The sequence below is a fragment of the Onychostruthus taczanowskii genome, unplaced genomic scaffold, assembly GCF_017590055.1.
Source record: "Onychostruthus taczanowskii isolate IOZ18803 unplaced genomic scaffold, ASM1759005v1 scaffold107, whole genome shotgun sequence".
Classification (NCBI taxonomy): domain Eukaryota; kingdom Metazoa; phylum Chordata; class Aves; order Passeriformes; family Passeridae; genus Onychostruthus; species Onychostruthus taczanowskii.
The window spans coordinates 686097-709857 of record NW_024497297.1 but is presented as its reverse complement, the minus strand read 5'-3'; the positions used below and the strand labels follow the sequence as shown (position 1 = coordinate 709857).

Genomic DNA, 23761 nt, shown 5'->3' with positions numbered 1-23761 from the left:
TTTTAAGACCCTCAAGGGCCTGTGGGAAGAAGGAGGTCAAAGGAAGGAAAACAGTGGCGAGATCCTATGGAATCTCAGAGGTCCAGGGAGATTTGTGAAAGCTTTACTTTCACTAAAAATCTACTTGTGCTCGATGTGTGGAGTCACAGGTGTCTGGGAACTGGAGCTGTCTGGGTCCATCTAATTGGGAATTATCTGGGACTCTATGTTAAGGAAATTCACCAGTCTGGTGGAGCCTAGCTGAGTGACAACATTTTACTTTTCATAAATGTTACCATTTCAAAATGAAATGAAATACTTCATTTATTAAGAAACAACTTGTTAAACTACCTGGTGCAGATGTCAGAGTTATAAGTGTGTTGGCTCTTACCAGGAGCTTTGAAAATGTTGCAATTTTTTTTTGCTGAACATTTCCTTGCCAGCTGCAAAGCACAGCTGCCTCTGGCATTGCACAAAGGGATGCTGCTGTTCCTGGTCCCAGGAAGCTTTGGGGAAGCAGCGGTGGAGATCACTGAGAATTCACAGAATCACCAAGTTGGAAGAGACCTTCAAGATCACAGAGTCCAACCCAGCCCTAACACCTCAACTAAACCCTGGCACCCAGTGCCACATCCAGTCTGTTTTTAAACACATCCAGGGATGGTGACTCCACCACCTCCCTGGGCATGCTATTCCAGAACTTTATCACCCTTTCTGTGAAAAACTTTTTCCTAATATCCAACCTATATTTCCCTTGGAAGCCCTCCTGGCAAACTTGGGCTGCCACACTCCAGGAGCTGGAGGAGCTCAGTGTTTTGCTTGTGGCCATTCATTTTACACTGAGATAAACCCTGGTCTGTGCAGGGTCTTTGTTCCTTACACTTCAGCTGAGCATGTGTGCAGATAATGATCTGCCTTCCTGAAGCTCCGTTGTTATGAATAACAATATTAATAAAGTGTTTAAGATGGCAATTTGCATTTCAGCAGCACCTTTAATTCACAGCTCTCCAAACGCTTTACAGACAGAGATTAAAGAGGCCTCACAACAGCCCTGTGAGGTAGGGGGATGTGACCATCCCACTGCTGTGGGGACAATGAGGGCACTGGGGATAAGGGGCTTGGAGCAGTCGTGCTGGGATTTGACCCAGAACTTGGGCATTTAAGTCCCATCAGGCCTTCAGCTTTGGATCAGGCTGTCCCAATGCACGGGTCTGGCACCACGTGGGGCTATGCTGATTAACGAGCCTCTGACTGCCTGGCACAGACTATAAAGGCCATTCATCTAAGGCAGAGGTTTATTAGTGGAGTGGATGGTGCCTTGGTGCTTCTTGCTGCTGGAATTATCTGAGTGTTTGAAGGCATATCAAAAATAGAGTTAGATATCAACCACTGAGTGTGGCAGGCTGTAACTGGAGAAAGCCCTTAGGCCCCACGTGGGGAAGCTATGTAGGACACTACTGTAAATGTACTGATCAGAAAGGACGTAATAATTTATCTATAAAGTCCACCCTTGCTCTTTCCCCGAAGGAAAAATATAAAGAACCTAGAAAGCCGCTGCTGGTTATCACGTGTCAGCTTCAAGCTCTGGGCTCTTGGCTTCATAGCACCTGCCAAAAGGAAAAAAAACGTGGTCATCAGTGGCCTGGCTGGGCTGACAAAGGCAGTAGAGTAATGTGTTCTCCCAAACTCAGTCCCAGCTTTAAAACAACTGAAAATGATATGAATTCCTCACGTGGGATGGACTTGAGAGCACTGATGGGGATGTGCTTCAACCACCAGAGGGGCAGGAGTGGATAAGCTGGGCTGGAGGGTGAGACCTCTATTTCTTACAGACCTCTCCATTTAATGGCAAACCCCTCCAGCTTTGCAGCTGGCCACAGGTGATGTCACCTGTGCACATGAGGTAAACTTGGCACCTCGAGTTCAGCCAGCCCAGGTAAACCTGAGATGGGCACTCAAACTTTTCACCAGGCTCACTGGAAGCAGTTAGGACCTTTAGAAGTTTGGTTGCAGCTGGTTTTTGTCATATTTCTGAAGGAATAAAAGAGCAAAGAAATGCCTCAAGGCATGCTCTTATCCAGCCAGAGAAATGATCCCCAGCTGATTCCCTAAAAAGCAAGGCTGAAAAGGGAAACCTTTTCTGACGGGGGGTAGCTCATGCTGTTGTTGGTGTTGATGTTCTTCATGGAGATCAGAGTGATGCTGTTCCCCTTCTGGCTCGTGTCTGCCGAGCAGCTGCCAAGGAAAGGAGATAATTAATTACTCTGGGAAACAAGAGAGGGAACCACAGAATCACAGAGTCACTGCAGTTGGAAAAGATCTCCAAGATCATAGAGTCCAACGTTTGAGCAATCAGCACCTGGTCAAGCAGATCAGAGCACTGAGTGCCATGTCCAGGTGATCCTTGGACACCTCCAGGGACAAAATTTCTTTGCAGAGAGCTGGAGATAAACAGGCAAGGCCGAGGCTGGTGCAGGGGACCAGGTTTGGTTTCCACCACCCATGAGCTGCTGTCCTGATTCAGGCCCATCTATAGGGAGTTACAAGGCTTGGGAAGGTGGAATTCCCCTTTTTTCCTACCTTGAGGACTGGGATGTGCATTCCTTGCCAGTGGAGGCTGGATGACTTTGGGGTCAGGGAACCTTAGGCACTGTCCTCTTTTCTGTCATGTTCTACCTCAGTGGCTTCAGATCTCTTGGATCATGATTGCTAAGGGTATTTAGTGACCACTGATGCTGATGTAAATTTGGCACCTAAAAACTCAAAGACTTTGCTCCCTGTGTCCCTGGTCCCTTTCCAAAGCAGGATTTAGGAAACTATCAGATGGGAAAATAGCAGCAATATGTTTTGGTCCCTTCCAGCTCTTGTTTCCTGCTGTTTTCCCACATTCAGCCTCTCCTCTGGAATAGCAGTGATGGACCATGGGGTTCTGATGGACCATGGGGTTCTGATGGACCATTCTCTGCTTGATGCTTCTCTTCCAAAAGCCTCTGAACTGGGGCTCTTTGTCCTGCTCTCACTGGGAAACAGTAATGGGCATCTTGGGAGATATCTGAAACTGATCTGAAATCCAGAAACTCCAGTTTAGACTTTAAGGCTCTATCTAGCCAAGGAAGATGATCAGTCTGCTTTGGGAAGGTGGGGAGTCTTCTCTCAGTGCAGCTTTGGGATGAGCCCCCTAAATATTAATCTATTTATATGTCTATCAGAGCATGAGGTGTTATCAAAGCTGATTTTGCTTTTCTAACTCTCTCAAAGATGTCTTGACAATCTTCCTTCCACCTGAAATAACCAAAGCAGACTCTTTTCCTTGCTAAAGTTAGCTCTGGGATTAAACAGGCACTCTCAATAGATGTGGGTGGCATGAGCAGCCTTACCTCTCTGACACCATGGAGGTTCCTGTTTTCTGTTTGTCTGGGGGGAGAAAAGCAGGTGGTGATGTAGAGGTGAGAAGTCATAAAATAAGTCAGCTCTATTCTGAATTACTTCATGCAGGGGTATAAATGAAATCTGAATGAGATTGGAGACGCTGTGGGGGATACTGGGGAGTTGATTAGAGAAAACCTTTCAGCTAAGGGGACGTACAGGCAGGACCTGCTGGCGCTGCTGGGCTTTAGGAAGGATTTTGCCTTGCTGCAGAGCAGCCTTGCCCTCTGCTGGGCACTGCTTCATGGAAAATGGGATTCCTAAGGAAAAGGAGTGTCAAACTCCATTATTTTTGCTGGAATAGCTGCCCACCTCTTGGAATTTGAGCTGCAGGAAATTTGAGACCACATCCAGATGAGGCTGGGCTGGGGCTCTAGCGAGAGGGTCACAGTGCTTTCCTGACTGCTCAACCCATGTTCCAGTCTGGCTTCCAAACCTCCCCACCATGATGTAAGCTTTTCAAATGCATCTTTTAGGAATTGCCAGATCCACGTGAAAACTGGTGGCTTGTTGATTAGGGAAGCACAGATTCCCCCAGACAAATACCTTCTGAGTCCTTGGAGTGGTTGCACTTGAACCGCAGGCTGACCACGCTGACCAGGATGATGACCACCACAATCAGGATAACGACAAAGCTGATGACACCTGGGGATGGAGGAAAGAACTGTCTGAGCAGCAGAGAGACTCTGACATCAAAACTTGGCTAGGAAATCAATATTTTCATTAATGTGAGCATAGTTCTTAATAGGCAGAGAAGCAAACAGTTGTTAGAACAAATAGCTTTATCCTCCTGTGTTTTAACCTCAAAGGGCTTCTCTGAATACTTAATCAATAAATAATTAATTGGTAAGGCAGTGCCAGGAAGGCAGAAGTCAGCTGATTACACTGGGGATTGATAAGAGTCCGTATGTTCCTGCTGCAGTTGGTAAATCCTATCCCAAAAGTGTGTAAAGCCAGATAAATAAGTAATGTAACAGGAAGAGACAAGCTAGAAATGTGGGTGATGTTATCTGTCCCATAAACCATCTTTAGACACTTTAAATCAAGTGTAGATTGGATACTGACATCAGGCCTCGATAAATCAATTCTTTGCACAGGAAATTTGTCCTGCTAAGAATCCCTTGGACTTTGAATCCTGGAATCCTTCCACTGTCCCAGGCTGCTCCAAGCCCCAGTGTCCAACCTGGCCTTGGACACTGCCAGGGATCCAGGGGCAGCCACAGCTGCTCTGGGCACCCTGTGCCAGGGCCTCATGAAGTTGGGTATCCAAACCAGCATTTTTTCTCCCAAAACTGCCCTAAACCAGGACACCTGGTGAAAGAGAACCCCCTCGTCCACCCAGGTGGCACAAGACCTTACCAAAAGCTGCCACTGTCAGTGGTGATTTCTCGTCTGTCGGGGTGGGCTCGGGCAATTGGCTGGAGGAGTTGGGTGTTGGGGTGATGGGTTTTGAGGTGCCTACAGAGGAGAGAAAGGTAGATTTACATAAAAGTCATTCTTCCATGGCTGGGAAGAGGATTCCTAGCAATGCTAGGGGCCCTAAATGTCACTTGTGCTTCACTGAAGAGACCAAGTTTGGATCCTGGCCAGGCCCATCAGTATTAACAGCAAAGTGAGAGAGACCTGTGTGGAATCATTGCCTTGGTGGGGCCCCTTTTATGAACAAGCTGAGAGCACCCACAGGGCTTCCTTCTGGGACCCCAGTGGGGAAAGGTCAAAGTAAGCACTGGCACTGCATTTGAGGAAGGAATTTGTCCAGCCTTCCTGCTTTTACAACCTTTTGCCATAATGGCACCTTTCCTGCTGTTCCTAGGCTCAAGAGGTTGCCCTGAAGTGCTGTTCCTGCAGAGCTTTACAGGCTTTTCAAGGGCTGGATAGGATGTTCATCACCCCTCAGGAAATCCTTGGTGTCCATGCTGCCTTGAAGACAGCTGTGTGATGGCCTTGCTGCTGGCTGTGCAGAGGAACATAAAATATGGTGCAGGAATCACCTCTCTGTGAGGAGGAAGCACCTTGAGTCACTGATGTTGTGGTGCTCTCATTCCTCATGGGATCCTGACCTGCACAGAGAGACACAAAATGTGAGTCTTGACCTCCAGTAACATTCAAGAACCAAAGGAACTAATGGAGAGGAAAATGAATTCATAGTAGTGCCAGTGATATCTGAGGAAACCTGGATTTTATACTCCCACCTCCATACTAAAAGCTTCCCACCAAACATACTTCATCCTATTTTCCATGTCCAAATGGAAACCTAGGGAACAAAAATTCAAATACCCTTTTGTGAACTCTTTAGGGTCTGCAGTCCAAGGTACAGGTTTGGGGCAGAAACAGCAAGGCAAGGCTGGAAGACTGAGCTGGGAAAGTTATAGATGTGCTGTAGGTCATAAACATTGAGACTTTAAAATAAAGTCTGATTAGGGGAAAAAATATTGCAGAATGTGGGTTTGGATTGAGTGTTTGGCTTGTCCCTGGTCTTGAAGTGAGTGGATTTGCTGTGCTGGGTTATCTAGAAGTAATTAAACCTGTTTGAATTGGGCTAACTTGTGCACCATATGTAGTCTAGCTGTGGCAGCACAGAGGTTTGTCCAAGCAAGGACTTCAGCTCTCAGTGGGATAAACTGGCTTGTGTGAAGCTGCTTGATTTGTGACAGCTGGTTCCAGTGCCTGTGCAAGGAAATATAAATCCAGCCCATGTGTTTTACTTGTACAGAGAAAAAAATATCCTTTGCTGCCTCCAGGCTGTTGTTGAACAGCCAGAGTGCCTGCATCAACCTAGATGAGCAGCTACAGTTCCTGTCAGGAGACTCAAAGTGATACTTCAGAGCTTCACAAGATCATCTGTAGGTCAAGCAGGATCTTCTTCCCTGCTTTCCATGCCCAGGTTCCCAGCAGCAGTGCTGGCCAAGGGGATGTGGTGCCTGGAGAGGTGTGCACAGCTCCTGGCACTGCCTGGGGAACAGCTGAACCCAGATCCTGTCCCGCAGCAGACATCCCTGCTTTGGAATGGCATTTTGCCAAAAGCCAGAAGAAAAAGGGGAAAAGGCATGAAGTAATAACTTTAGCTGTTTCAGAAGTCACAAAGAGCAGAACAGTCTGGAGAAGCAGGGTCTGCTGCTGTACAATTTTTTGCCCACTCATCAAATTCTTTGTTTAATTCTGAAATTCTTCTTCTGGCCACAGGCAGAAGCTGTGGTTTGCTGAGCCTGGCACAGATACCTATCCTTGGGAAATGTTGGGTCTCACACAATGGGAGACCTGGCTTTTGGAAACATCAGCATCTTTATTCAAAGATGTGTGGAGCTTCTCAGTGGTAAATCAGGGCTGGAATGAACAGCAATCTGCTCTGAGCAAAGGGATCCTGGCTTAGCTGGGCACAGCCGTGCTGGGTGGGCATCTGTGTGTGCACAGCTGACCACGGCTTCCTCACCTTGCTTGTGTTAGACATCTGAGAGGTACTTGCAGAGGCAGAGCAATTTCTTGACCGTTGCAGATTTTTGGGGCTGCATTTTTAATGGAGAGTCAGCTCAGCTGTCAGATTTCAGTCTTCCAGTCACTTGGATTCTGCCCTTATTCTGAGAAAACTCTTACTGAATTCTCTAATTTGTACTTATAAATTGGGGAAAGCAAAGTTGTACTTTACAAGTTGGGTAAAGCAAACTGTCAAAAGCAAAATTACTTTTATTTTAAAATATTTTAAAAGGGCTCCCCTCTCCTAAACAGAGACCCATTGTTCAGCTGCTCAAGTTCATCCCAGCAGAGGATGTTAAGAGCATTTATCTCGTGTTTTATCACTGCTTATGAAGACACCAGATGTGATTTTGGATGGCTCACCCCCCAAAAAAGACTCGTGCTTAGAGAACCTATGCCATCGATTGCCATCAAATTATCTGATCTTCCTGTTAGTTTCTAAAAGGACAAAGTACCTCGAGGCGCTGGAGAAGGAGCTGCCGTGCTTCTGTTTCCACTGGGCTTATCATCTAGATAAAGAAAACATGGGAAAGGACAATTAACTTGGGAAGCCACTGCAAATTCCACTCTGGAGAGCTGCTGGGTGTCCATGGAGTAAAAATCTTTATTTGCATGCTACTTTCCCTCCAGACAGACATCAGGATGCCCAGTTAGTCAGGTGTGGAGTCAGCTCGGAGTGTACCTGACGGGTGAGCTTGGGAGAGGGAGCCTGGGGAGACCGGAGCTGCTCCAATATTTGATAAAGCATGATCTGGATTTTCTGATATGGGCTTGGCCTGGCTGTGTCCATCTGGGGAGCTGGAATGAGCTGCTTTTTCAGCAAAAAAACTCTGAGAAGTTCAATATTTGCAGAATTGCTGAATAACCAGCACAGTGTGGACTAGGCCCAATATTCTGATGCCTGCAGTTTGGCTTGGATAAGGAGGGAGGCACAAACAGGTCCTGCCTGAGCAAATATTTGAGTTTTCCATCCTTACCTCGCTCAGTGATTGCTGTCAGGGTTGTTGTAGTAGTGGGGGAGGGCTTGGCTGTAGTAGTTTGACCCACAGAGGTGAGGCTCAGGTTGGGCAGCGGTGTTGATTTTACTGATGGCTCTGTAGGGAAATTGTGGTGTTAATTCAAGAGGTTCAGCTCAGAAACAGCTTGGAGAGGGCACAGCTATTGCAGAGCCCTCAAAGTCCTCAACAGTTAGGAATCATCTGCTAGGAAAAGCATGGAAATAGCCTTCATCCTGCTCAGTCAAGGAGCTCTTGTACTTTGGAATTTCCTTTTGCTCTTTTCACTGTGAGGAGATGCTGAGCTGGCAGAGCTCAGCAAACACACAGAGAAAGTCAGGGCTTGCCCCTGCTTCTTTCCCTGCTGTGAAAAGTGAAGGTGTTTTTGCCACCAGACTCTTGACCTGCCTGGAGTTGCCTGGCACCACGTGATCATTTCCTTGTGCTCTGAAATGCCAACTTCCACCTTTCATCTCACTGAGAGTCTCCAAGCACAAATAATTCAGCTCTTGAAGTGTTCTGGAGGCTCTGTCCTCTGCCTCAGCCTGCTCCAAAGTGCCCCTGATCCAGAGCAAGATGTGAGGGGAAAAGCTTTCAATAGTTCCTCTGCAAGGAACAGTGGATCACCAGTTGGGAAGTTATAGGGAACTTCATTGTCTAGACTGCTCTTGGCTTCAGAATAAATTGACAAAATGGTGGAATGGTTTTAAGGTTAGTGTGGTGGGTTTTTTTTCCCCTTTATCCAAATGTTTCAGTGAAATATTAGAATTTAGGATTAACTTTAGTTTTGGTGGGGTTTTTTGTGTGTGTGTGTTGGGGGTTTTTTTTGGGTTTTTTTTTTTTTTTTTTTTTTTGTTTTTTTTTTTTTTTTTGCAAGGCTTGGAAGCTGGAAGCTGAAGGTCTTTTTGAGATCTTATTCCTTGATATTTTTGGGATCCTCCTGGAAGGGTAGCTATGCTTAGATTATTTTTTTTTTCCCTGAAACATAGCAGGAAGAGATCTGTCTCCAAATATCCAACTGGACACTAACAGACATGAAGCTGGAGAGATAATTTCTTTTGTAATTGGTTTTCTGTAGATATAAAAAATTATAGGAAGGCTTGTGTTGGAAAGGATCTTAAAGATCAGCCAGCTTGGACAGGGCTTGGAGCAGCCTGGGATAGTGGAAGGTGTCCCTGCCCATGGGGAATGGGATGAGCTTTAAGGCCTCTTCCAACCCAAACCATTCTGGGATTCCACTCTATGGTCATCTCATTCTCCCTATTCAATTTAGTGATTTGTTTTGCCCCTGGTTTTGCTCACACCTGTGCCTTGATTGTTGTGGGGTGAGTTTGCAGGATCAGAGGCCCTGACACCACAAAATTTCCTTCCTCCTCACTACTGTCCTCTGCACAGCCCCAGTTATTCTGGGGTGGCCCAGCTGGAGTGAGGTCAGAGCAGTTCCCCACTGGGATGTCCCCAGGCCAATCTCCAGCTGAGCATTACCTGAGTTGTGGTTCTTGGCTTCAGGGCTGGGTGTTGTTGGTTGGGATGGACCTGGAACACAAGCAGAGGCACGGAGGTGACATTTCCAGGCTGGTGGGATCCCACAGGGAGGGTTAGAGATGGGCCAGAAAGGGGCCATGGTAGCCAATGAGAGCAGAAAGGGTGAGGAGAACAAGAGATGCTGAGGAGAGGGTTTGTCCCTTGTGTGGCTGCAGGGACCAGCTCCATGGATCCACTGCTGCTAGGGAACAGGGAGCAAAGGAGGAGGCAGGATCCCTCTGCTTTCCCCGGGCTTCCTGGAACACAGCCCTGGTCACCCTTCTGGACAAAAGGGAGACAAACCAGGTCACCCCCTGGGGCACAGTGCCCTCCATGTCCCCTGGAGGTCTGGGGGTGACTGCTGATGGATGGGGCCGGCAGAGGCAGGATCTTGGGAGAAGATCCCTCAACAGATGGGAGTTTGGAATCAGGGTCCCATTTGGGGCTTCTCCCCAAATTTGCATCCCCCCCGTTTCCATGCGCATCCACATCCAAAGAGGCACATAAAGCACATCACAAGCAGAGGTACCTGTTCCAGTGGGGGTGGAGGAGTTAGTGGGAGCTGTGGAACCTGAAAGAAAAGAGCAGAGGGTGAGTGGTGCTGATCTGTGGTGGTCACTAACACACTGCTCTTCGTGTTCCTTGTGGGGTTTGGGTTTTCCTCATCTTCTGTCGGAATGACTTGGAAATATGGGATTGCCCCAAAAGCATTAGCAGAGAAGTAGTAGCAGAGAAGTTTTACTGAGTGTAAAACTATCAGGCTCTGAGTAAATTAGTAATGGAGTTTATCCGGCCAGGATAAATGCCCTCCTCCCCTTTGGAGGGCCACAGAAATCCATGGGGTCATTCCCTCCCCGTGAGCTGTTTGCTTCAGCCCAGCCCTGGCACAGCAGGGTGTGTGACCTGTATTCTGGTGCTCTTCAGAGGATCTGAACACTTTGTTCCCTTGAGACCTTAAGGAATGGATGGATGAGGTTTGTAAAGGCTTCCAGGAGCTGATGGGACTGTTCTCCTTCCTATCCTGTGAGTCCTGGGAAACTGAAGCCTAGGGCTGTGAGTCTGGAGGGAGCTGCAGCCCTCAGGACCTGCCTTCCCTGTACAGGTCTATACAAGGTTGTAGGTGTTCACTGGATCCCCAGTTCCTCAGCTGAAAGGGGGCTTTGTTTGGCTTGTTTGCTTTTCTTTTGGATTCATGACAAAGCATCTCTGCCTCAATCCCTCACATTTCCTACTCTCAGCATCTGTGATATTTTCCTGTAAGCCCCAGCTCCCAGGGTCCTGTGCTTATGGAGTCACAGAACAGAGTATTTTAGTTTGGAAGGGAATTTTCAAGGTCATCTAGTCCAACCCCAAGGGTTAGATGAGATGGTAATTAAAAATGCTGCCCTTGAAAATGGGAGAAAGAAATGTCCCACACTCTAGCACAAGATCTGAAAAATATAAATACACTTTAAATGCTCAAATCCAACCCAGCTGGTTTAACTTTGGGAAGGTGACTTTGAGTCTGTCATTGCTGGAATGTACATCCTAATTGGGATTTTCAAATGGTTATTGCTGGTGACCCTGGTGCTCTCCATGGTTAAGTGTAATGGCAGAAATGACACTACAGGTACAGAAAGCAGCTGAATCTAACTGCCCTGGTGATCCATCTCGCCAGAGTCCCATGGGAGAAAACGGATTTGGGCAGAAAGGGACAGCAGGGAAGGTTGAATCCTTCCAGCACACTGTCCCCTAATGATGCCTCAGGGCTCTGTGGTGGGAGCAGTGCCTTTGCAGGGGTGCAGGGGAGGGCAGCACCAGCCAAGGCATAGCAGTGCCCGTTTTCAGCCAGAACCTACTCTCCGGGAAGGAAATTCTCCCTGGGTGGGTGGGCAGGCCCTGGCACAGGGTGCCCAGAGCAGCTGTGGCTGCCCCTGGATCCCTGGAGTGCCCAAGGCCAGGCTGAACAGGGATTGGAGCACTCTGGGCTAGTGGAAGGTGTCCCTGCTCATGGCAGGGGGTGGAATGAGATGAGCTTTAGCGTCCCTCCCATCCCAAACCACTCTGTGATTCCAGGATTTGATGCCAGGAGCTGTAGGGGTGGTGTAGATGAAACTCTGGGGGTGGTCCATGAGCTGCTGGTGCCTGGGGAGGCTGAGGGCCTGGACAGGGAGGGGTGTCTGGAAGAAGACCCTGAGCACTGAGTGTGGGTCTGGCTCAGAGCTCACCCTCAACACCCTCTGGGTGTAGGGAGTTCCTGACTGATCTCATTTTCCTCATGGAATTGCTCTGGAGCCGTAATTGTTTTTGTGTCTGAGGCTTTATGACAGTGATCCCAGCCAGACAGGAAGTGTGTAAACCATGGTGAATACATAATAAAATGTGGTTTATTCCCAGACATGGCTTGACTGTGAAAATCAGACTGGACTTTTCAGACCTTTTCTCTTCTAATTTACTGGGCAGCAGGCTGGGGAAAATGTCCTGTTCAGTCATGAAAGAGGAGACAGGATCAGGTCTTTAATCACACAGAGAGCAAAGGTCTGGTTGATTTTCTAACTCCATTTGGAGCAGGATCAGGAACTAAGGACCTTTATGTGCAGCAAAGAAAAGGAAGGCTGGGAAATAGGAACCTGTCTTAGCAAAGGCCTAGTGAGGTGCTAGGAGTGATTGTGATGGAGAATTTATGGGATATCCTTCCCTGGAGATTTTGAAGAGCAACTTAAAGGAGCATCAGGGTGATGCCTCAGTTTTTAGCTTTTGTATTTTTCACATTCTGTGCTGCTTTAATCTGTGGGTCTGGGCTTCACATTAGGGATGGTGAGCTCTCTGCACAGAGTAGGGAGAAAAAACAATTCCTTCTCTAGCTGGGGCCCAAGGACAAATGATTCAAATCTCAGGTCCAAGAGCACAAACAACATGGACTGAAGAGAGAAAAACAAAGATGGGATGTCATGGGCTGGAGCTGTAATTTGACAATTAATTCCAATATGCAAATGGAGCAGAACTTATAAAACTGACAGACCCCGTGACCGGTCGTGCATTTTGTGACCATTTTTGTTCATCTGGAGTGTAGCCCTGGCTGGGCTCTTGTGCTGCCCAAGGTGGATCCATTGAAGCCTCCTAATAAATCCCTACTTTATTGTTTAACTCTGTCCAGTCTCTGCTCTAGGCCAGCCTGCACAAGGCATCAGGGCAGTAAGAGACAGGGTTATGAGCAGCTCTACTATCACCTACTAAATCAATTAATATAATGGGGAAAAAAAAGAATGTTTTAGCACATGTTTGCCCTTCCAGAGGTAGAGATGCTTCTTTTGAGGAAGGGGGATGATTCTGGACATTGGTTTGCAAATGCCTTAAGATACTCTCTACATTCAGCATAAAAAATAAAGTGCTGAGATCGTCATGGGGTCAATATCCTCCAGCAGCTGCCAGACTCACACAGCTCCCCTTTCTCCAAAATTCCCTTGCAATAACCATTGCCAAGTTTTCCTGAGGGGAGAAGTAGCTGTGGCACTCTTATGGAAATGCTCCCAGGTACTTTTTCATGGACATGGTGGAAGCACCCACAATTGCTGCAGAAAGAGCTGCTGTCTACACTCAGCCTTTGCCAAAGGAAAAAGGGAAGTGAAGGTGCTCAGCTGGACATTTATTCCACCATTTTGGTGCAGATGAGGAGAAATCTGAGAGCTTGAACAGAGCCTCTGGAGATGGGAGGAAGCTGAGGGCGAGAGAGGTGACATTGCTCTGCTCTGCCATCCCTGATGGGTCCATCCATGGGTGAGCTCCAGCATCTCTTGGACAGGAGGAAATTGTTGTACTCAACATTTTCTTCACTGCAGCTCATCCTGTCACTGAGGGTCACACTGGAGACCTTCTGAAGTTCTCTGTTTGCAAACCTAAACCTTGTGGTTATTGTAAAAAAAGATGAAAAAGCAGGTTTTTTTTTCCCACTGCTCAGTTCCCAGAGTTTCTGTGGCTGGGCTATGCTTGCCCTGCTCTGGAGAGACTGAGGGCTGGAGATCCCTTCTGGCATTCTGCTCCGGAATAAACGGCCCTGCCTTCTCTAAACACATCCACACTTCATTTCAAAGTGCAGCAGGCCTGGCTCCGGCTTCTGGCCACTGCTGCTTGTTGTGCCTTCCCTGCCAACTCAAATAAGCAAAAGCCCTGTTCTATTGGGTGTTTTCTTTTGGGGATGGTGCTCAGCATCCCCGGTCCCACAGGAGCAGGGTGGATCTGTGCAAGGCAGGATGAGAGCAAGCTCCCATTGTGGGGCTGGGCAGCAGGATGGGGTGAACACAACGCGCCACGTGTCACAGTTCCCTGCAGATATCCCGGGGGATCCTGGAGCTGGAAACCATTCCCTCCCAGGGCTGCTGCCAGCACGCAGAGCCCTGGCTGTAGAAACAGCTCCCAGCAATAATCAGGACACGGCTGGCGCAGCTGGAATTGCAATAAATATCAAAGCCCTTCCACAAGGGCAAGCACTGCCAAGGAGTTCGTTGCGTGTTTGGGTGCAAAGGATTTACAGCTGGATTGTGCAGTCCTGGGTGGAGACTGGGAGCTGGCTGAGGGATTTACGATGGGAAATACGGCTTTGTGCTCGTGCTGTCATGGGAAAGTCCAGTTAGCCAGAGGAGCTGCGGGGCTGCAGAGGAGCGCGTCGGGGCTGCAGCTGCACTTCACTCTCGCTGCTTTCCCATTCATTTTTCCAAAGGGTAAACAGGAGAATTTTGGATTTCTGGTTTTGGCAGTTGTTTTTCTGTGGGGCTAGGTGTGTCTAGACTGACCTGGAGCCTTTTCTCATGGCAGCTGAGAGAGTCCCAAATCCAGCAGCTCACCCCTCTCACTCCTCAGCACACAGAGGGTGATGTCAACTAAAAGACAGGTGAATTTTAGGTATTTCTGCTTTGGTATTATTTTTGGCAATTGTAGACATTTAAAGTTTTTTTCTTTTCCAGCTGCTGACCAAAAAGAGGGATACTTTAAACCTCCAGACTTTGCCAGGGCCTCCTATAGAGATCTGAGCCAGTTGTTGGAAAAGTTTCAGCAGGGTTTAGATCAGGCTCAGGCGTCCAGCCTGTGTTCATGGAGGGCTGGAGTCACTGGGAAGGACCACTGGCACTGGTGGAGAGTCACAAGGACTGCTCCTGTCTGCTGAGAACTGCTGATGGGGAGGGAACGTCTGTTCCCAGTGACAAGGAACCCTCGGCTCATCCTTTCCCTGGCAATTTTGGGGGATGTCCCACCTGCAGAGCCCATGGGGCAGGGCTGCACCTCCGTCTCACCCTGAGCTTGAAAACACTTTCAGGAAAGAGATCCAGCAAGCCTAAAAATAGGCTTTGCAACTCAGATATCGGCACTTCTGTCAGATGACCTAAGAAAAAGAAAACCCAACCACTTAACACAGGTGCAGCTGTTTCCTGGGTGAAACACAGCAGCAGTAAATGGCACCCAATTCTTAGGATTTCCATATGGAAAGAAATCCTCTTTTAGGACACCTGGAAAGCAGAGAGTCCTGCCAAAGCCTAGGTCCTATTTTATTAAGTGTCTAAATAAGGTGTCTCTGCCTTGACGGTCTCACAGCAGAACAGGTTGGGTGGGAATTGTGGAGGAGAGAGAGGAAAAGTGTTGTTCTGCAGGGTGGATAACTGACAGCCCAAATCAGGGCCAGATCCACAGAAGTGTTCAAGTGCCTAATACCCAAATGGCATGGGGGGGGGGGGGGTTGGCAACTGGCTGCCAAGATGTTCTGAATTATAATGACTCAGTCAAAGTGTTATGGAAAGTTTAGAGAGCCGGGAATTAATCCCGGATCTCATCAGCAATTAAAATTAATCGTTGCCTTCCTCTGCCTGTCCTCAAGGGCTGGGCCTGGGCATCCTCTCCAAGCACCACATTCCCTGCTCCTCTCTGGTGAGCCAGTCTGGAAGCAGATCTTAGTGGGAGGCAATTAAAACCCGCTTGGATGTAGAAACAACCCGGGAGACAAACAATGTGGGGAAGTTGTGAGCACAGAGAGGCTCTGCTGCACCCCTGTGCTGCCCAGGGCTGGTTTTTCCATGTGAAGGGGTTGTTCCTGGAAGGAAAAGCAGCCTGGTTTTAATCCTGGCTGCACCACCCCTGCTCCACCAGGTTGCTGCTCCATCACCCTCCCAGCTGCTCACTGGTTCAATTTTTCTCCTGTCCTGCTTACTTTAGAGATCTGGGTTTGCTCCTGGTGGTGTGGGTCCTGTCCTCCTGGCCATGCTGCTCCTCAGGTTTGGAGCTGGGTCTGGGATTTTGGAGGGCAAATCACTCCATGCCCAGTGCAATTGAAAAATGGGGGCACCACCAATCCAACCTTGATGGGACCCAGAGCCCAGCCTGTGCTTTTTGCCTACCTACAGTTTTAAAATAATATTACTTATTAGCAGAGCTCAAAGCACTTTACAGAGGAGACTTGCCAAGTTTCTTCCTAAACTGATTATTCTTTCCAGTGATTCTGGGATTCCCCAGGTTTATTTGAGTGCTGCTCTGTGGTGTTTATGAACCACCAAGCAGAAATGTGATCTGCTGGGGCTGGTTCACTAGACAAGGTGTGAAAGTGGCTGGGTTGGTGGCTAAGGGACTTCTCAGAATTCCTGTTCTTTCTACCTGCTTTTCTTGAGTGTCCTGGCTTGAGTACCAGGGGAGCACTTGAAGAATAACCCTGCCTGGAAGAGGTTCCAGTCTCACAGCAGCAACAGCTACAGGCCAGGTAAAGCATCTTGGCCTGACAATTCATCTGAGTCCAGATTTTGGGTGAATGACCCACATTTCCTAACTCTTCATGTATCCCCCACATCTCATATCCCCACAGTGTGGGCAGCAGGGCAGGGGGGATTCTGCCCCTCTGCCCTGCTTGGGTGAGACCCCACCTGCAGAGCTGCCCTCCCTCAGCTTAAGGACATTCCCCCTTGTCCTGCCCCTCCATCCCTTGTCCCCAGTCCCTCTCCAGCTCTCCTGGAGCCCCTTTAGGCCCTGGCAGGGGCTCTGAGCTCTCCCTTGAGCCTTCTCCTCTCCAGGTGAGCACCCCCAGCTCTCCCAGCCTGGCTCCATGGCAGAGGGGCTCCATCCCTCTGACCATCCTGGTGCCTGCTCTGGACTCACATGGGAGCTTCTCCTCTGTTGAGGTGGTTGGGTCATGCTGGGTGGGCTCCTCCGGGAACTGGGGCCAGGAGAGCTCCCAGCTGGGACTTTGCTGGTGCTGCAGAAGCCCCAGCTCCCTTCTCCAGCCTGGCTTCCCAGCAGGAACATTCCTGGCTTTGGGACACCAGCACCACCTTCTGCAAGGACACCTGTTGTTGACTCACCTATTGTAAATGGGACAGAATTCCTGGAAACTGCTGCTTCAGATCTGCAGAGTCACCGAGGGGTTTCATGTTACCGAAGTTTGTTGTGTGAGCAAACATTTCTCCAAACCACCTCCTGCTTTCTCTTCCTTGTTCACCGCCTCAGGGCTGGGCTGGCCTCGCCCTTGGCCGAGAAATCTGCTTTAGGATGCCCTGGTGTGAGGATGCAAGTCTGGAATCCGGGTGCCGGTCCTTTAACTGCACCCCATCTTTTTGATTATATCGAAAATATATCTCAAAACACATCTGCTTTTGAAATACCACATTTCTCGTGGCATTATCCATCCACAGGCTGTGGCACAGATAAGGAGAGCAGTGGATGGAACAACAACAGTGGGAAATCCTGCTGGGTTTTCATCAGCTTTGAGGAGGCATTTTTTCAGTGGAAATCTTTTGTCTGGAAAACGCCTTCCCATTGTAATTGAAAGGGTCTATAGGAAGAGGTTTGTTTGGACAAATTTTCTGCTAAGTGTTTCTAGGACAAGGAAAACCAAATTGGAAATGTGCCAGACCTTCCCAATTCAGCAATTTCAAAATAACAGTTTGAACTTCCCTTATTTGAACCTCCCTTCAGAAATAACCATGAGAATGGAGAAATTTAATTTAGGAAATGATAAAATAACAAAATACTGAATTTGCACCAAGCAAAAGCAAGAAAGGCCTGTGTGGGACCAGGCAGGTGTTAGTGTTCAGCCTAAGTTGATTCTGTGTCTCCTCAAGGTTACATCCATCTCCCCCAGGGCAGGGAGCCTTGTTCCAGAGCGCCTAATTCCCTTTTCCAGCTGCTGGTGTGCCAGCAAACCAGTGGCACCATGAAGCCTGACTGCCTTTCTCCTAAGCTGCTGCTTTGCCTTGTGCAGAAGCTTCCCCCAGGGGCTGCACCACCTTTGGCACTTGCTGTAAAATTGAAAATTAAATTAAAAAGCCATGTTGGGGCTGTTGGATCAGCGCAGAAGAGGGAGGCAGGACATTCCAGGGAAGGCCAGTTTGGTGGGAGAGGTGTGACGGTGCTGTGACCATGGAGCGGGACGGTCCCTGCCCCTGATTTTAGACAGGTGGCTTTGAGAGGACAGTGATGCTGTCGAGACTGAAGGATGGAGGGTGGCATCCCTTCCACCTGTACTGCAGCACTAGGTGCTCCTGGAAGCTGGAATTCTGGGATTCTGGGCAGTGCCTCTGGGATTCCCACTCCGTGGACCTTGGCATGGTACAGCCCAGCCAGGGAAGGAGCCTGACCCCCTCTGTGCCATTGCTGCCCCATAAAAGCCCTTCTGAGCAGTTTTAAAAGGAAAAGCAGCATTCTGGGTGGGCATTAAGGAGTGTCACAGGGTGGCCAAGGCACTCAAAGGCCCTTGGTGTGATCCTGGCTCTTGATCCCAGGCACAAATCCCCCCTCAGCAGTGTTAGCCTCTAATAAAGAGAGAAAATTTCCAATCTGTGTGCTCTTATTTCTTGGAATTATACAGCTACAAACTGAATTGGTTTCTATATTCTACAGAATGAGATGATCTTTCCTTTCCAACACAAACCATTCTATGATTCTCTGCCTTTTAAAAATCCCATTATTACCAGCACAGTGGCTGTAACCCGAGGCAGCTTCTATGGTTTAATGATAAAACCTCGAAGTTGGAGACACATTATTTTATATTCCTTTGAATCTATTCCAGCTCCCAGCTACTACAGCTGTCAGCAAAGGAAGAGGGGCCTGACAATGCAGGGAAAAGCAACCTGTCATCCTTTGGAGCAGGAAACCAGCTCCTTCATCCCACACCTCGGCTCAGATGGGAAAGAGAAGCTAAAGAATAATTACCCCAAAGCAGCAGAATTATTACAGCAAGGACAAGATGTGCTCTGCATGAGCCTTGCATGGGGCTTTGTATTGATACTAATGAGAGCAAAAAGTGCAAATAAAAAGTATTTTTGAGGAAAACAATGTCCTGTACATTGAAACATTCCTCCTTGACTATTTCTTGACAAAAGTCACTTGCTCCAAACACCTCGGCAGAAGCACTCCTTTCATTAACCTGCAAACAAATCTTTGTATTCCAGCAGTGCCAAATAAACCCTGTAAACGTGACAAAACCACGTTTTCCCAGCAGCCCGACTGCTGCCACCCCTGAGCTGCAAGGCTGAGCTGTCCCGTGGCAGCTCCCAGCCTCTGCCCCGTTGCTTTTGGAGCCCCCCGCGGACCCGGGCCCCCCAAATCTCCCCGTCCGGCAGCGCCTGGTGCTCGCCGGGGTGCGGAGCAGCTCACCTGGGAGCAGCAGGAGGAGCCAGAGCAGGGGATGGAGGGACGCGAGCGGCATCTCCGCGCTGCTTTGCGGCTCGCGGAGCCTCTGGCCATCCCGGGAGGGACCGCGAGCAGCGATTCGGCTGCCTGGGCTGACTCTCACACAGCTTCCTGTTAAAGAATAGGAGGAAACGGGCTCAATCCACAGGGGAACTGTGTTTTTCAGCCCATTATGGCCGGGGAGGATGTGAGACATCGCTCACCGGCGGCAGAGGAAACCTCGCCGGGCTTTGCCGGGGTTCGGTCCCGCTCGGAGCGATGCCCTGCTCTGGGCCTCAGCGCCTTCCTTACGGTGCCGGGGTTTTTTGGGAGGTGTTTTGTGTGTGGTGCGATGTGCCCCAGGTCCCATCCCCCCCACATCAGCCTCCCTGGGGTAAGAGCTGCTGGAGGAGCCTCCCCAGCACCTGAGGGGAGGTTTCTTACATATCCATGAGGAATTTAGGATAACTGCTCCTTGTGGGGCCAAGGTGGCTCAGCAGCTGGGCCTGCCTGTACCCTGTGCCTACCTGGGCAGCTCCAGCGAGTCTGGGCAGGGGGACGTGCCAGCTTTGGCATGGTGGCTTTGGGATGGTGGCTTTGGGGGGCTCCTCTTCTGGCAGCACAGCCTCCCTCCCTGCAGGACACACAGCACATGCTAGTCTTGGACCTACTTCATTCCCAGTTCCTGGAGAAGGGCAGGAACTGGAAAACTGGGCTGGTTTTGCCCCCATCCAGACCAAGGGGCTCAGGCATTTTGTTTCTTGGCCCTGACCTTGTGTTGTGCTGCTCTGTGTAGGTCCTGCCTGTCACAGTGTGAACCCCAGAGGTTCTGGTTTATCCTGTGCTGGGTGTCAGTGGTGTTTGCAGGAGGAGAAGCATTTCAGTGTCCTCACCTAGGAAAGGCTCCTGTGTCCTTCTTGGGGGGTCTGTGTGGGTGTTCAGGATGCACAGCCAGAGGATTCTGTCTGCTGGTCTGAGGGGTTTGTCCAGGCGCCTCCCACAGCCCCCAAAAGCCACAGAGCCTCAGCCAAAGGCCAAGGAGATTCTCCTTCACTGCATAGAGAGCATCAAGGGTGTCCTGTGCTGCCAGCAGGATCCTTGCTCCTACAGCTGGCAGACAGCAGCAGCACTGGTGGGAATCATCCCCCATGCATGGCACAGCTCCTCACATTCCATGGGTGTCTTCCAACCCCTCCAAGCCCCCAGGAAAACCACCAGGCCCAAGGCTGGTGGCCTCCACAGCAGCCTTGCTGGGAGAAACCCCCTTCCAGCAGCCCCCCCCCCCCCATCCTTTTGTCCCTTGCACAGATGTGACGCTCAGAGATTATGCTGTAGATTAAGGTTTTACTGGATCCTGAAATGAGTGCAAATACCCAGAAGCTCACACGCAGTTGAATCTCTTCTGGATGCTCTGCTGGACGAGAAAAGGCATTTCCCATCTTGTCCTCCCCAAGTGCAGGAAGGACAGAGCCCAAATATTCACCCCAGCCTGTCTGCTGAGAGCCTGCAGGTAAGAGCAGTGGTGTTTTGGGGTGGAAGGATGGGAAGATTTGTTTTGTAACAGCTGAAACTGTGAGAGATCCATATGTTCTGCTCTGCGATGTGCTCAATGTCACTGCTGGGCAGAGAGTGTGACACACGGCACCCCTGGGCCAGGGGGATGTACCTGTGTGCAGGGTGGGGACACGTGTGAGGGGAGGGATGTGCCAGCCCTGACCTGGCTCTGGCTCCTGCCTGTGACCCCCAGCAGCTCACACAATCCTTTAGGTTGGAAAAGCCTCCAAAATCATTGAGTCCAACAATTGAACTGGGGGCCCAAAGCATCCAGAGCTCCCCATGGACTCACCCCACAGCCGTGCTGGCAAATGGGTAAATTCTGCAGCAGTGGGACCCCCATCATCCCCGGGGGCTGTGCCATGCCTGGGGACAGGGCCCTTCCAGCCTGGAGCACAGCGTGGGTGTGCCGGGCTGTGCAAACAGCTCACAGGCCGAAGGGGATTTTTTACACCCATTCCTTCACCACATTCAATTTTCACGCCCCGCCGGTGGCAGCCAGGAGGCTTCCTGCAGCCGAAGGGGGAAGGGAGGGTGCTTCTCCCCGGACAAAAGGGCCCTTGTCCCGCCGCGGGGGACAGGAGGGTCGCAGGGCGGCAGCGCTGATGTGGCAGCGGCCGGGACGGGAGCGGCGCTGCCCGCGGGATGAGCGGGCGCTCCGCGTGTGCCCCGGGGAGTCCCGGCGGCGGCGGGGCCGGGCCGTGACGTGGCAACTTCCGAGGTGAGTCCGGCTGCACCTTCACCGGAGAACCAGCCCGCGGCTCGTCCTGCTCGCCCCGCCGGCAGCTTCCCAGCCCCGCCGCCGGAGATGATGATTCCCAGGCAGCAAGGACACCCAGGTACCCCGTGGGGCTGGCAGGGCTCTCCTTCCTTCTTTTGCCATTGTTGCCTGCTCCCACCCGTGCTGGCTCCACGGGATCTTGTCTCTTGCGAAAGACGACTGATGGGGTTGGGTCCCCCTGGGAGGTTCCCGTGGGGTTTGTTCCTGGATCAGGTCCGTGGGGCTGGGGGTGGAGAGAGGAGGGCAGAGGGCTCCCCACAAGAGCCAGGTGTAGTGTCCAAAGGCGCCCAGGACAGGAGGATGCAGGGATTGCCTCATCCTGCAAGCCCCAGACTTCACCACCAAAACTTCCCCCGTGCTGCGAGCCCGAGGGAGGGGACGCTCACGGGGTTGTCCCATTCCCTGGCAGCTGCACGTGCAGGCAGGAGCTGCGGGTTCGAGGGCAGAGATGAGGATAGGGACGGGCTCAGCTCGGTGGTCATCGCCTGTGTCCCGTGCCAGGTCACCCCGCTGAGCCATGAACGCCTCGGTGCCCGGCAGCCAGCTGAGACAGCCCGAGCTCCAGGACATGGCTGCCTTCACCCCCGTCTCCATCGTCAAGAGCGTGACCAAGAAATCGGACGCGCTGCCGGTGATCTCGGTGATCGTCGTGCTCTTCGTGCTGCTGGCCGTGTTCATCGTGCTGGTGGTGCACTACGGCCCCCAGCTGCGCACGGTGCAGGTCACGCTGCACCACGAGCCCATGGCCCAGCACATGGACAGCGTGCTCCTCACGGACTGGAGGCGCCTGGATGCCCACGGGAAGATGGGCTCGGCTAGAGTGACCTGCCACTGCTCCTGCAACCACCACCTTCCCCACGGGAGTGCTGAGCCCAATGTCATCGAGATCACCTACCTGTGACACAGCCTGGGGCCACCTGGGCAGGGCTCGAGGGACGTGTCCCACCGGAAAAGCTGGGATGGGATGTTTGGGTATCCCGGGACTCGCTGCTGCCCAGACACAGAGGCTGCACCGCCCCAGACCCGTGTCTGGCCCCAGGAATGCTCAGCCAGGAGGTTCAAGACCCATCTCCAGCCCCCAAAAGTACAGCTCAGGGGTGTCACTGTCCCCAGGCAAGAGCTGGGTCCCAGCCTGGGCTCTGGGGCTGGCTCAGCCTATGTGGGACAGCTTTAGCATCTCTTCTGGTTTTACCTGTCCTGGTTTTACCTGTCCCACACTGCCTGGGAGCGGCCAGCAGAGCTGCCTTGGTCCTTGCCCCAGCTGGGGAGCTCTGCGGCTGTGCTCGTTCCCCTGGCAGTAGCTGGAAGTTGCATCATCTGGAATTGTTTTCCAGTGAAAGATGTTTCCACACTCACGGTGTCCTCATTAGATGTTTATATGACACAGAGGAGCTTCCAGCCCCTCTTTGCCTCATGCCACAGCCCCTTTTCCCACACTGGGGGTTTGGAACATGATCCTGCCCCTGCCAGCCCCCCCAGCCCCTCGGGCAAACAGCCAGAGGAGAGGAGGGCAGAGGATGCAGCTCCTGATTCCGTGCTGGGTGGAGCCAGTGACACGTGTCCTGTCCCCACTGGAAGTGGGTGAGAGAAGAGCGGTGACACAGCAGAGGCAAGAGGTGATAATGGCACATCACAGCTGGCTGGATATCTGGATGTGCTGGCACCAGAGGGGAAGCTCATGTGACTCTGGGCAGAGCCTGCAGCATCTCTGTGCAAAGGGATGGGGAGACCTGAGGTCACCCTCACTGTGGTCATCTCTCTGTCCCCATCCCTGAGTGCTGTCCCAAGGGGGGAGCGATGGTGGGGTTGGCACTGTCACCCTCAGTGGGGTGGTGTTGAGGTGGCTCTGTCACCCTGTGGAGAACCTTGTTGAGGTGGCACAGAGGGATCAGGAGAGGTGAAACCGAAGCCCTGCAGGCTCCTGGGGCTGTCAGAGCACGGTCCCTGTTCAGCCCTGGGGTCTCTGCTGCTGCAGGCACTGGGATCTCTGCAGTCTCAGTTTCTCCTCCCGTGGTGGGTGCAGGACCTCAGTGTCTGCAGTGCCTGGGGAGGGAGCAGCCTCTGAGATTCCCTCGAGGATTCATTCTGCTGGACAGCCCCAGAAATCAGGATACAGATTCCACCTCTCCCATGCTGGAAAAGCCAGGTTTGTGTCTGCCCTCAGATCCCTGGCACAGATCCCTGTGGGCACAGATGGACAAGAGATGGCTTTACCTGTTCCTCCAGGTGCTGGAGGTATTCCCAACATGCCAGATGCTTCAGGATCCCTCCTCTCACTTATTTCCATCTCTTTTCTTGCTTTAAAGCTGGACTTGCTGGAAACCTTTTGTCTCCGCAACAAATATAATTTATATTACTTTTTGGGAGGGTTGTTTTTTGTTTTGAATTTGTTCCTATTTGTTTTCCAGGG

General features: G+C 50.8%; 2 protein-coding genes across 5 annotated transcripts; one reads left to right on the top strand and one right to left on the bottom strand.

Annotated features, from left to right (window-relative positions):
* Positions 1–280: 280 nt before the first annotated feature.
* ECSCR (endothelial cell surface expressed chemotaxis and apoptosis regulator) lies at positions 281–19134 on the bottom strand. 4 transcript variants are annotated; one of them, XM_041418710.1, is made up of 11 exons: positions 19002–19134; positions 9925–9966; positions 9357–9407; positions 7854–7970; positions 7332–7385; positions 5397–5465; positions 4765–4863; positions 3952–4050; positions 3357–3393; positions 2115–2214; positions 281–1586 (listed from the first exon to the last, which is right to left on the bottom strand). In XM_041418710.1, exons 1-11 carry the CDS (start codon positions 19051–19053, stop codon positions 1578–1580), a joined length of 729 nt encoding a protein of 242 aa, XP_041274644.1. In that variant the 5' UTR covers positions 19054–19134; the 3' UTR covers positions 281–1577. The 4 variants fall into 4 exon arrangements, with proteins under 4 accessions (XP_041274644.1, XP_041274636.1, XP_041274653.1 ...); XM_041418702.1 differs by lacking the exon at positions 281–1586 and having other exon boundaries at positions 2088–2214; XM_041418719.1 differs by lacking the exons at positions 281–1586; positions 19002–19134 and adding an exon at positions 14624–14733 and having other exon boundaries at positions 2088–2214.
* Positions 19135–21868: 2734 nt separating this feature from the next.
* SMIM33 (small integral membrane protein 33) lies at positions 21869–22252 on the top strand. The gene has a single exon (XM_041418738.1). The coding sequence runs from the start codon at positions 21869–21871 to the stop codon at positions 22250–22252; it is 384 nt and encodes a 127-aa protein (XP_041274672.1).
* Positions 22253–23761: the final 1509 nt, after the last annotated feature.

Coding starts and splice junctions, on each gene's coding strand:
- SMIM33 (XM_041418738.1), top strand. CDS start 21,869: ATGAACGCCTCGGTGCCCGGCAGCCAGCTGAGACAGCCCGAGCTCCAG.
- ECSCR (XM_041418702.1), bottom strand. CDS start 19,053: ATGCCGCTCGCGTCCCTCCATCCCCTGCTCTGGCTCCTCCTGCTGCTC. Junction 4,051..4,764: donor ACTGACAGTGGCAGCTTTTG/GTAAGGTCTTGT, acceptor CTCCATCCCCAG/GTGTCATCAGCTTTGTCGTT. Junction 2,215..3,356: donor ACCTCCATGGTGTCAGAGAG/GTAAGGCTGCTC, acceptor TTTCCTTGGCAG/CTGCTCGGCAGACACGAGCC.